General features: G+C 42.7%; 1 protein-coding gene across 1 annotated transcript; it reads left to right on the top strand.

Moving 5' to 3' along the window:
* Positions 1 to 289: 289 nt before the first annotated feature.
* On the top strand, positions 290 to 5,240 carry ptger1b (prostaglandin E receptor 1b (subtype EP1)). The gene is made up of 3 exons (XM_061700511.1): positions 290 to 542; positions 1,630 to 2,556; positions 4,432 to 5,240. The coding sequence occupies exons 2-3, from the start codon at positions 1,678 to 1,680 to the stop codon at positions 4,702 to 4,704; spliced, it is 1,152 nt and encodes a 383-aa protein (XP_061556495.1). The 5' UTR covers positions 290 to 542; positions 1,630 to 1,677; the 3' UTR covers positions 4,705 to 5,240.
* The last annotated feature ends 7,296 nt before the right edge of the window (positions 5,241 to 12,536 follow it).

The following is a 12,536-nucleotide window of genomic DNA, read 5'->3' as shown; positions in this document are numbered from 1 at the left end:
TTATTCAAGAATTTCGGGGTTTCCCAAAAAAAATGTAAAAAAAAAAAAAAAATAAATAAATAAAATAAAAACATTTTAAACAACCAAATCATTTCGGGGGCTTAAGAACATTTTAGGGGCGCTTAGCTATTATTGTAGCCTGAATATCACAGACTAAACTGGAATCTGCTGACGCAATTGAAGTATTGATTTGATTACGTATCTGTGATTTAGTGGCGTCAAGACAACATGTGCTCCAAGGGGTCTGTCTCTTCTTCAAGGACGTCAGTTGTTCACCCTCCAAGTGAGACACCCAGAGGTGATGTTGGCTTGCTGCAGCTCCCACATATAAAAGCAGCCAGCCAGAGCTAAATAACAGAGGACATGCTTGTGCAATGTCACTGAGAGGCTGCCTGCTCCAACAGGAATCAGTGAATGTGATGAATTACCAAAGAAGATATTTGGAAGGGACTGAAACCTGGATAGTTACATCTTGGAAAACAACAATGAATCACCGGCAAAGTGAAAGTAATCTTGAATGTTATGGATTTCCAAACTTAAAGGTAGGACAACTTTTATTGTAATATTTTCAGTATTTTCCGTCAACTGTTAAACATGTAATGTATCACAACATAGGCTACAAGCGTCAGACAATTGCGAAAAAAGAAAACAATGTTTAATAATGTTACAATAAAAAAAACAGTGCGATAAACATGCTGTTTACGCTTATTGCTGAATTTCCATACGTCATTCAATGCACTAGACAGTTTGCATGAAAACCTGTGGCAAAAAAAAAAAAGGAGATGGTTACAAATGAGATGGCTTTTCCTGAAAACTACTGGCAAAGGGGAGAGCAATGAAGCACATATAACTACCTCAGTAAAAGATTATGATAACTGAGTCTCTAGTTCCTTCTACTTCAAGGAGAACCTGTGTGTGTTGTAATGGGCATGACTCAGCGTTAGGCTCTTACAAAGCATTTAATTACACATTATTGTCATTTACTGGCAAATCTCAATGCCATCACACATTCCTGCCTTGTTGTGATCTGCCATAATTAGCAAAATGGTCTATTAAAGTCAGTCTTTGAACGCTAAACCTCCTCTCCAATTGCATTTTTAAAGAAAGTTAAAATGTCAACAAAACGGTCATGTTGAGACAACTACATCGTTGGTATAACAGAAGACAAAATTGAGCTTGGTATGTACTGTAAATATTTACATTTATTACCTCTCTCAAAACTGTTGCTACTGACATATGATCGCCATATGTCAGTAGTTATAGGACTAAAACAAAACCTTGTGGTGCTAATCTGGATGAAAGTATACATAGAATATTTTTAACAATGAACTACCCCCACCTCCAAAATCCTGCCCATCTATTCCAAGTCATTTGCCTAATTCAGAAAGTAAAGCAATTTATGTTGTGTTTTATGTTGTTAATGTCATCAATTTCCTTGTTCTTGTAAGCACGCGCTGCAGATTGCAGAAACTGCCACTTCCCACAAAGCTGTCGGGCAAAAAGCACACGTAGTAACATTCTAAGCGTTTTCACTTTTGCTAGCAGTTTAACCTTGCTGAAGGGCTGCGCTCTACTGAGTGCTATTCTATGAATCTTTTCAGCATGCTAAACCTGTTTTTTTCCTCTCAGGACCCTCTCAGCCAAAGAGAACAACACAAGACCTGAAGTTCAGCAGCAATGCTGGCAATCCAACGCTACAACTCCTCAGGCATTTTGGCCTCTTTGCCCCACTCTAACGACAGCGCAATGGTGCAGAGGCCAGAAGTGGAACCTGTATTCTGTAATGGCACCCGTCCAAAAACTAATCCCACATCTGCCGGCATCACTATGACTCTTGGGATTGTGTTCAACGTAGTGGCGCTTATCATGCTTGCCAAAGCCTACAACCGCTTTCGGCGTAGGTCCAAGGCCACCTTTCTTCTCTTTGCCAGCTCTCTGGTGGCGACTGATCTGGCTGGACATGTCATTAATGGAGCACTGGTGCTGAGAAGATACTCAGCAGGGATTGCAAACTTGGCTGACCTTCCCTCGAACTTTCGAAGCAATCTCAAAAGTCATCCAGATGTCCCCTGTTTGTTTTTGGGTTGTTGCATGGTGTTCTTCGGTTTGTGCCCCCTCTTCCTCGGTTGTGCTATGGCCGCTGAGCGATGCTTGGGTGTCTCCAGGCCTTTGCTGCATGCTCGTTTGGTCACCACAGCACGAACAAAGATGGCACTAGCACTCATCTGGCTGTTGGCATTATGTGTCGCCCTGCTGCCGTTTTTCAGCTTAGGAGCCTACACGTATCAGTACCCGGGCACGTGGTGCTTTATCAGAGTGATGGAGGGTACTCGAGCCACAGATCTGGCCTTTGTAACTCTGTTCTCTGGACTGGCATTGAGCTCACTGGCCGTGGCCTTTGTGTGTAACACCATCAGTGGGATCACCCTGGTGAGAGCAAGGCTCAAGAAGAAGACCACCTCTCAGCGCAGCTCGGCCAGGTCCCACGACACTGAAATGGTGGTCCAGCTGGTTGGCATCATGGTCGCCTCGTGCATCTGCTGGAGCCCTCTGCTGGTGAGTTGCAGCCACAGAATCACACAGCACACCACCCAACAAAAATATTACAGAAGAGAAACAATGATGATCTCACGTCAATTTAATCACAAACGTACTTACTGTGAATGGGAAATGTACTTACTGTGAACTATTTCATTGAACACAAAGCTATTCTGTTGCATGAATGCCAACAGGTGGATACTCAGGTTATTTGTGCCTTCTTCCGTATTGTGGAAGATCATTAAATTGTTCTGCCTCTCACTAAATAACGCTGGTATCAATAGATGAACTAAGATACATTATTTGTAGTAAATACCCCCCCCCCACACACACACACACACACATGGCACACCACTAATTTCCTGTGACACAGTGGTTGGGAATCACTGGGGTCAATAGTGGCCTTGATTCATCAAAACTTTTCATAGTGTCAATGTCTAGATTTTTGTTTTCCCCCCAAACACTGGAGGCTTAATTTAATATTTTATGTTATGGTCCTTCTGATAACTCATTTATCATCTCCAATACTATAGTGTCCGCAGTATAACTGACTATGACATGAAGGCTAACATATGTATCATATTTATAAGTAAATACTTACTTCAACCAATTAAAGAACGGAGATTTACCAATGGCAAAAAATGTAAATATATTTACAACTTAAAAAATGAAAGGGCTGAACGACAAAATAGGCATTTGATCCATGAACTGAACAATACATTTCCTGGTTGAATTACAATTGGTATTTTAACAGTCCTCGTCATTAGGCTGTTCATATTTTGACATCATGAGACCAAGGAAACACCGAACAATTGAGCAACAGACCTTGGCATTGCAAGGTTTCAAACTGAATGTTCTCTTCGGGGGAGCTTGAGTGTCACAGAGTGTCATTAACAGGTTGCAAAAGAGAGACTTGGACGAGTCACAAAAGGCATAGAAGCAGATGTTCTTGAACATGAGTTGGACAATTCATTGATCAAACACCTTGTGCCAGTCAGCTCTTTGTTTGTTAAGAGAACACCAAGTTGTGCAAAATGTACTGAAACATTGAACAGAAGAAGATCAAATTAAGTTAACCTGTTAAGGTTAAAGTGCATTATATCTTCATTCCATTCTAAAATTTCACCCGAAAGCCATATCTCCATATATCCATATATCATAATATCTCTTGTGAGTAGTTCATATTCTGGTACAGACAAGTGTGAAATGATGCCAAGGGATTTGTGTTTGATCTGGATTGGCATTGTTTTTCATGAGTGGCAGTGTGGCTTTCAGTAAGCATTTATGTATGTAATTTTACGTATACAATCTCTATAAAATTACTGAATATTCACACACCTGAAACTTTATTATTATTACAATCTAATGAGGTGCATCACACCAAGCATTATTTACTTTTACAAATTGGTAATAATGTTACATTTTGATTGACACTGTCAAAGAGATATTTATTGAACAATTGTATTTATTATTGTAGTTATTTGCAGTGGCGTATCATGGCACTGTGTCATACCGAGATGTGTCTCTACCAAGTTTTATTGTGCTTATTGGACTGGAGCAGAGCTTTACCAGATCACAACGGGAGGATTTTTCCATTATTTTACCCCTCTAGCTAAATATGATCAGACCACAATAACAGCTCTCAGTGTCATCCAGTGTAGTTGTAAACCACTGGAAACACAGTCACAAAGATTTAAAAAAAAAAAAAAAAAAAAAAAAAAAAGGCTTTATTAAGGCTCAAGATTTTGCGTTAGTACTTAATTTTCTTTTCACTTATATATGCAGGTGACACCTGCAATGCATGATTAATGGATTGATTGATTGTTATATTTTTATTAGTATTAGCTGGCACAGGTCAGATAAGCCTAAAGTTTTGTCATTAATTGTCTATAGGTCTTTGGACTGATGTCAGCCACCCGGTCCTACAATGGCTCCCTAGGCCCTGACAGGGACACCTACAGGGCTTTAATGGTAACTGGTGTCAGGATGGCTACTTGTAACCAGATCCTGGACCCGTGGGTCTACATCTTGCTGCGCCGTTCCATCCTCAAGAAGATATACAGCATCACTAAAAGACAAGCCAGTTTGAGAGGAAGCATGGTTCGATCTTTCCGTTGGGATGTCAGCTCTTTTCAGAACTCAGAGAAAAACAATGCTAATATTTAAGAGACCATCATCATGGCATCTGGCACCAAGACTGGACCTGTTAATCTTGGTGCGAACTTTATACTCCGAGGGACTTAACATAGAAGAAAAAAAAAGAAATCACTTGAAATATCAATGAATGACTAATGTTGCCTGCTTGGATCGTTTGTTTTGGAGGCCACTACAGTGGGGAAAGGCCCCAATCTGTAATGAACTGGTCAGTTTTTATTGCAATGCAAATTCTATACGTTTGCATTGAAGCTTGTCCTCTATGAGAACAAAACCTAATTCAAGATTATTTGGTGAAGTAGACCTTTGTGTCAAGTTTTGTCTAAAATGAAGACTCGTCCACAAAGTCAGAAAGCAAAGAAACAAAATAATGTGAATTGCAAACCCTAAACATATTAAATTAAATGCTCAAAGATTAAATCAAAACGCTTTGAATTTACCACATTTTGAAGATGTTAAAGTGTGTGGAAAAATGTAAATTTTTTTGTGTACTGCAGTTGCATGAATGTGATTATGCTTCTATTGTGGATATCTTAAAATAAACTGTCTGAAAACAAAATGTCTGCGTATTTATTAGACCCACAACAATTTTTGTTTATTTTCCTAAGAGTAAAGGATGTCATAGAAAGTGGAACATTATCATGTGACCAAGTCAAAACACTTTTGAATTGTATGTATTTGATTTGAGGATTTATGCTGCAAAAGCTTGAATCCTTTGTATTTTGTTAGTTATTTGGGGCCGACGAAGGGTAAAATATATGATATAACAGATGATTATGATCTGTTTGCATTTCATCTCATTATGATTTATAATTGGCAACAATTATTAATGATCTATTTTGATCTTTTTTCATAGGAATGACCAAAAATCCATCCATCCATCCATCCATTTTCTGAGCCGCTTCTCCTCACTAGGGTCGCGGGCGTGCTGGAGCCTATCCCAGCTGTCATCGGGCAGGAGGCGGGGTACACCCTGAACTGGTTGCCAGCCAATCGCAGGGCACATACAAACAAACAACCATTCGCACTCACAGTCATGCCTACGGGCAATTTAGAGTCTCCAATGAATGCATGTTTTTGGGATGTGGGAGGAAACCGGATTGCCCGGAGAAACCCCACGCAGGCACGGGGAGAACATGCAAACTCCACACAGGCGGGGCCGGGGATTGAACCTGGGTCCTCAGAACTGTGAGGCTGACGCTATAATCAAAAATCCTATTCGAATATTTGAGTCCAAAATTGCCCGTAGGTGAGAATGTGAGTGTGAATGGTTATTTGTTTATATGTGCCCTGCGATTGGCCGGCGACCAGTTCAGGGTGTACCTGCCTCTCGTCCGAAGATAGCTGTGATAGGCTCCAGCACGCCTGTGATCCTAGTGAGGAAAAGCAGTCCAGCAAATGGATGGATGGATGAAATTGTTTTAATTTATTCCTAAACGTCTATTCTCATCAATTCATCACGTTTCTCTTGAGTGTACAGCTTCAAGTAGGCCAACATGTACTGTACATGTATGTGGAATCAGATTTCAGCCACTATGTGCTGCCATGTCAATGTAGTCTGCCCATGGCATTCTGAATCAGTCGTGCTGGCTGATGTAATTTAAACTGTATAGGTAATGTGACTGTCTGGCTAATGGACCATATGCACGGCAACACATTAAGCATTTCTTGTGGAAAGGTTAGGAGCCTACGGGTGTTCGGTGTCCATATGTTTCAAGCTACTGAGATGCCATTTGACGGAAAAATAACCTCATTCTTTAAATATGTGATAATGTGGGGTTGTGTGGGTACAGTATATTCAGTAGTTCGGTGCTGGTATTCTTCGAGGAGCAAGTTCTTACTTAGCTCTTCCAGCCAACAGTATGGTGTGCTGCCCGTTATGTTCAGCGATTCAACTCTGCTTTTTATTTTAACAAGATTAACTGTGACATTTGGCGAGACAATTTCACCCTCACAACAGTAAGAGTCCGTGGAGGTCGAGGTGTCCCTCTCCCTGCCCGCTCGGTGCTGCTTGGCTCCGGCCGGCCAAGTCAGTGACTCCCGTCACAGCAATTGAGAAACTCTCCAGTCATGACAACACTAAGCCTGCCAGTATATGCTTGTCATTATTATTATTTTTTTAATTATTGGTAGCGTTTTGGTGGCACGGTGGACAACTGGTTAGCACATCCGCCTCACAGTTCTGAGGACTGGGGTTTAAATCCCAGCCTCGCCTGTGTGGAGTTTGCATGTTCTCCTCGTGCTTGCGTGGGTTTTCACCAGATACTCCCACATTCCAAAAACATGCACAGTAGGTTAGTTGAAAACTCTAAATTGCCCGTATGTGTGAATGTGAATGGTTGTTTGTTTATGTGCCCTGCGATTGGCTGGCAACCAGTTCAGATGTGCCCCGCCTCCTGCCCGCAGTTAGCTGGGATATGATCCAGCATACCTATGACCCTCGTGAGGATAAGCGCTCAAGAAAATGGATGGATGGATGGATGGTAGTGTTTTATGTTTTCATAACCCCAACTTCATTGTATCTGCACCATACAATGAGAATATAGGCTTTCTATTCTATTTATGTTCAGTCTTTATGTACAGCACTTTAAGGTGTGGTTGTTTTCAATGTGCTCTATAAACAAAGTTGAGTTGAGTGTCTCAAAGATTAAGCTGTGCAAGTCTAAATACACACGGACCTGCATGTACTGTGAATCTGCATATTGCTCATCAAATCAGATAAGGATCCTATAATCGTAACGTCGTAAACCTATAATACTTGAATAACTGTAGCAATTGTAAAGGTAATACGTCATTCACGGTAACTTTACGTAATTCCAGTATACAGTGAATATACTCGCTGTCATTGTTATCACTGTATTTGCCTGGTGGCCCGAAGTTAGCACGCTGCCGTAACCCAAACGCTGTAGTGCTGTTTGCCCAGTCCATCAGATTTCAAATTTGTCCTCACAGGATCAACCTGTTGTCGACAGGGCCAGATTGTGGCCCTCATTGACAGCAGCATTTTTCTGTCCTCTGATTGGTTGGTTGCAGAACTTGTCTCAGACAACCTCGATTTACAAAACACATCTGTAGCCATCTGCAGATTCTGCACACATACCCTGCAAAGTCATTTCAGTGATTTTGTTTTCTAAATTCTGAACATTAAATGCATTTGAAGATAATAATGAAAACACATTAAAAGACTGAGAACAATTTAGTAGGCCCACTGCATTGTTGAGCCATAGTGTTAAACTCTTTCACCATTTCAGTTGTCCAGATTTTTGGGGTGTGGCTAAAACTAAACCCAAGTACACACTTGGGCTTTCTGGCATGAGTCGGCACTATATATTGTAAGTACTGAGCACCTTCATTCCATCAGTGGCTAATTGTGTTGAGTTACTTAGCAATAATAACAACTAATTTACACCACTACACCATGCAGCTACCTAGCCAGCTATGATAGAAATGCATCTTCCCTGAAGTGTGTTTGTTTTTTTCCCACGAACGGTACAGGGAGCAAGGCGGTGCCAAATTGGACGGCCCAGCCGCCGATCCGCGAGCCAGCTAACGAGCCGCTATTCGTCCAATTCGGCACGATCTCGTCCATGCGCCTCGCGTGAGTCCATACAACAGAGACACTTCAGGGAAAGTTAACTGTTTCTTAAACACAGTGGGACACGTTATTCAAGCTGTGGCTCACACGACAGGTTAAAGCTCGAGCGGGGCGTGTTTTCAGTGCATTCAGCGGACACACCCACAGTGTCCTAAAGGTGGGAGGAGGGCTTTAGTTTTTTTTTTTTTTTTTTTTTATTTTGGAGCCTCATTTTATATAGTTGGAGAGTTTTTCATTCATTCAAATTTGGCAGACTTGTTAACAACACTTTCCTATGTGGTGTGTCAAATTTATAGGATGATGAACGTGGCCCAGGTGTGTGCTGTTTTATTACAATTTTGTATTGTATTGATGTTTTTTTGTTTTGTTTTTAAATTAAGATGTGATATTGGTAGGTTTAAGTGGTGGATGTCCCCACTGAAGCCCCAGGCACCAAATGGATGGTCCAGTACTGCCTTTTTCAGAACGGTACCTTTGCAAGCATTGTGACATAAAAAGTAAAATGTAATAAATAGTACAATACAAAAAAATTAAAATTGTGGATGGTAGAACACATACAGTTAGCAGAAAAAAATTATTCAGGATGGAAGAATGCATTGAATTTTGGTGAGGATCTGGATAAAGTGCGGCTACAGGAACTGTCCACACCCACGAGAATAAAAATGGCACAGTCCACCCAGTGGCGTGCAAAGGGAAAGTGCACATTTTGATGGCCAACAAAACCCATCTGGATGACCCCTCCCGAGTTAGATGCCGGGGCCACCGCTCCCTTCGCCCCCACCCCGCCCCACCCCACCCTACCCTACCCTACCCTACCCTACCCCACCCTACCCAACCACTCCTTTGCACACCACTAAGCCCACTTGTACTTGAGCGTCCAAGAACCAGGAAGTAGCCTAGCCAACGACTTGAATACCTTCTACTGCAGATTTGAAAAGGACAGTTTCACTCACCACACCCACCCGGCCGCACCCGCGACCACAACCACACCTCTGACTTCTGCGTTAACCATCCATGAACAGGATGTGAGACGCATCTTCAAACAACAGAAGATTAACAAAGCGGCAGGCCCGGACCATGTGCCTCAAAGTCTGCGCGGACCAGCTCGCTCCAGTCTTCACTCAGATCTTCAACAGATCTTTGGAAATGTGTAAAGTTCCATCCTGTTTCAAATGCTCCACCAACATTCCAGTCCCCAAGAAACCTGCAATCTATGGTCTGAATGACTACAGGCCTGTCGCTTTGACATCTGTGGTCATGAAGTCCTTTGAACGTCTCGTGCTGGACCACCTCAAGAGTGTCACAGGTCCCCTGCTGGACCCCCTGCAGTTTGCCTACCAAGCGAACAGGTCTGCGGATGATGCAGTCAACATGGGACTGCACTTCATCCTAGAACACCTCGACAGTGCAGGGACCGACGTGAGGATCCTGTTCGTGGACTTCAGCTCAGCGTTCAACACCATCATCCCTGAACTCCTTTCAACCAAGCTTCTCCAGCTCAGCGTCTCACCTGCCATCTGCCAGTGGATTTACAGCTTTCTGACGGGCAGGACACAGCAGGTCAGGCTGGGGTAGGCCACCTCATCCACATGCAGCATCAGCACTGGGGCGCCCCAAGGTTGTGTCCTCTCTCCGCTGCTCTTCTCTCTCTACACGAACGACTGCACCCTCAGCGCACCCGACTGTCAGATTCCTGAAGTTTGCAGATGACACCGCTGTCATCGGCCTCATCAAGGACAGTGACGAGTCTGCATATCGACAGGAAATGGAGCGGCTGGAGTTGTGGTGCAGCCGACACAACGTGGAGCTGAACACGCTCAAGACTTTAGAGATGATCGTGGACTTCAGGAGGCATCCTTCGCCACAGCTGCCCCTCACGTTGTCCAGCTGCCTTGTGTCAACCGTCGAGACATTCAAGTTCCTGGGAATTACAGTCTCTCAGGACCTGAAGTGGGCGACCAACATCAACTCCGTCGTCAAAAAGGCCCAGCAGAGGATGTACTTCCTGCGGCTTCTGAGAAAGCACGGCCTGCCACCGGAGCTGCTGAGACAGTTCTACACAGCGGTCATCGAATCAGTCCTGTGTTCTTCCATCACAGTCTGGTTTGGTGCTGCTACAAAAAAGGACAAACTCCAACGGACAATCAAAACTGCTGAAAGGATTGTCGTTACCCCCCTACCCACCATTGAGGACTTGCACGCTGCCATAACTAAGACAAGGGCGTGCAAAATCCTCTCGGACCGTCTGCACCCCGGTCACCAGCTCTTCCAGCTCCTTCCCTCAGGTAGGCGCTACCGATCAACGCAAACTAGAACTAGTAGACATTCCAACAACTTCTTCCCTCTTGCGATCAACTTCTTAAACACCTAACCTGTAATTCCGTTACAACAAGCTGGAAATTTTTTGACTTGAGTTCGTTGTCGCATTTTTGTGGGGCCAATTATGTATTACTCGTGCACTCACTGTAGTTGTCTCGCCATGCTGCACTATCTGCATATACTGGCCAGTCATGCCAGAGTAGCATCTGCTCCATTTGCACACTGATTGAGGATTATCTGTAACATTTGCACAACCAACATTGTCCCAGATTATCACACTACTCGTCACTTTAAACCGGATACACTCCTTGAAGTCTCGGCGCCCTTTGCACAATGGTCATTGCACCGGACTATTGCAATAGTAGTCGTTCGAACTGCTCTAAGTGCTAGAGGACTCTGCATCTTTTTGCCCAATTGTTTTTTGTCAATGTCTTTATGTCTCCAAAGTGTTCTGTAAATTGACTGTCTGTTGTAGTAGAGCGGCTCCAACTACCGGAGACAAATTCCTTGTGTGTTTTGGACATACTTGGCAAATAAAGACGATTCTGATTCTGATACAACATTTCGTACTCTTTGATTTTAAATCATGAACAGCTTTCAAAATCATGCAGAGGACCTGTCAAAGTGAGAATGGGGACACAGACAACTAGGCATACATTTAGAATATTTCTACAGAATTCGCAAGATATAAAAATTGACATTTTATATTCTGTTAACAAACATCAGAGGCACGTTCACAAGTTCTGGCATTTGCTGTTCCTCTCAACACCAGTGGGTGGAGCCTCACGCGCATCGGTGGATATTAACCACATGGTCTTCCCCAACCATTTGGTCCGGGAAGGTGTCTTTTGAAGACCGGAATCAAGATTTGACGGGAAGCTGCTAATTAGGTTAAGGTCCACTTGACGTGCACCAGGCTCTGTCTCACAGCAGGGCAGCATGGAGGAGTGAGAGTTCTCAGGTGGTCGCGAGTACCTGTGACGCCTCAAAGTTGCGGCGTGCATGTCTGCTACACTGTTGTAACACTGTTGTAACACGTGCAGAATGTGGTTTGGCATTGTCTTGCTGATTCTGATTCTAATCAACAGACGGATGAACATATGCTCACTCTGCTTTTCCCTCATGGGCTTAATTTCTAGTTGTCCGGCCTAATTGTATACATATTCATTATTAATTGTATTCAATGTTTTTTATTTATTTAATATAGAATTCCCTGATTTTGTTTATACTTATACTGTTTATACAATTGTAGATTTCAATTGAAAATTACAATATAATAATTATATACAACTTCAACAAATTAACAAATTGACTTCATAACACACCAGGGAGGTTATAGAGGATAGAAAAACAAATGAAATAAAGGTTAAATAAAACATAATACAAAATGTAACTAAATAAATATGTTCTGAAGTTTACGATTTCATTTAATTCTTTTGGGTTGGTTGGTTTGGAGGACACATAGTTTTTTATGTATCCAAAAAGCTTCATGGAGTTTAGTGTCTTGCACATAACTTTAGATCTATGGATATAGAATTTTGATGAAATAATAAGAAGGTTAGGGCAGCACGCTGTTGACTGGTTAGCATATTTGCCTCATAGTTCAGAGGACCTGGGTTCAAATCCGTGGAGTTTACCTGTTCGCTCCGTGCCTGGGTGGGTTTCCTCCCACATTCCAAAAACATGCACGGTAGGTTCATCGACGACTCGAGGTGTGCATGTGAGTGTGAATGGTTGTTTGACTACATGCACCCTGCGATTGGCTGTATCCCCTCTCCCCCAGAGTCAGCTGAGATAGGCGCCAGCACACCCGCGACCCTAGTGAGGATAAGCGTTAGGGAAAATGGATGGACAATAAGAAGGTTAATTAAATACAATTGTGAGCAACCAGTCTATTCCATCGTTCAGAATTTCAGACGTAAGTGTTTCA

Source organism: Phycodurus eques, chromosome 16, assembly GCF_024500275.1.
Source record: "Phycodurus eques isolate BA_2022a chromosome 16, UOR_Pequ_1.1, whole genome shotgun sequence".
NCBI classification, from domain to species: domain Eukaryota; kingdom Metazoa; phylum Chordata; class Actinopteri; order Syngnathiformes; family Syngnathidae; genus Phycodurus; species Phycodurus eques.
This window is presented reverse-complemented; position numbering and strand designations above follow the sequence as displayed.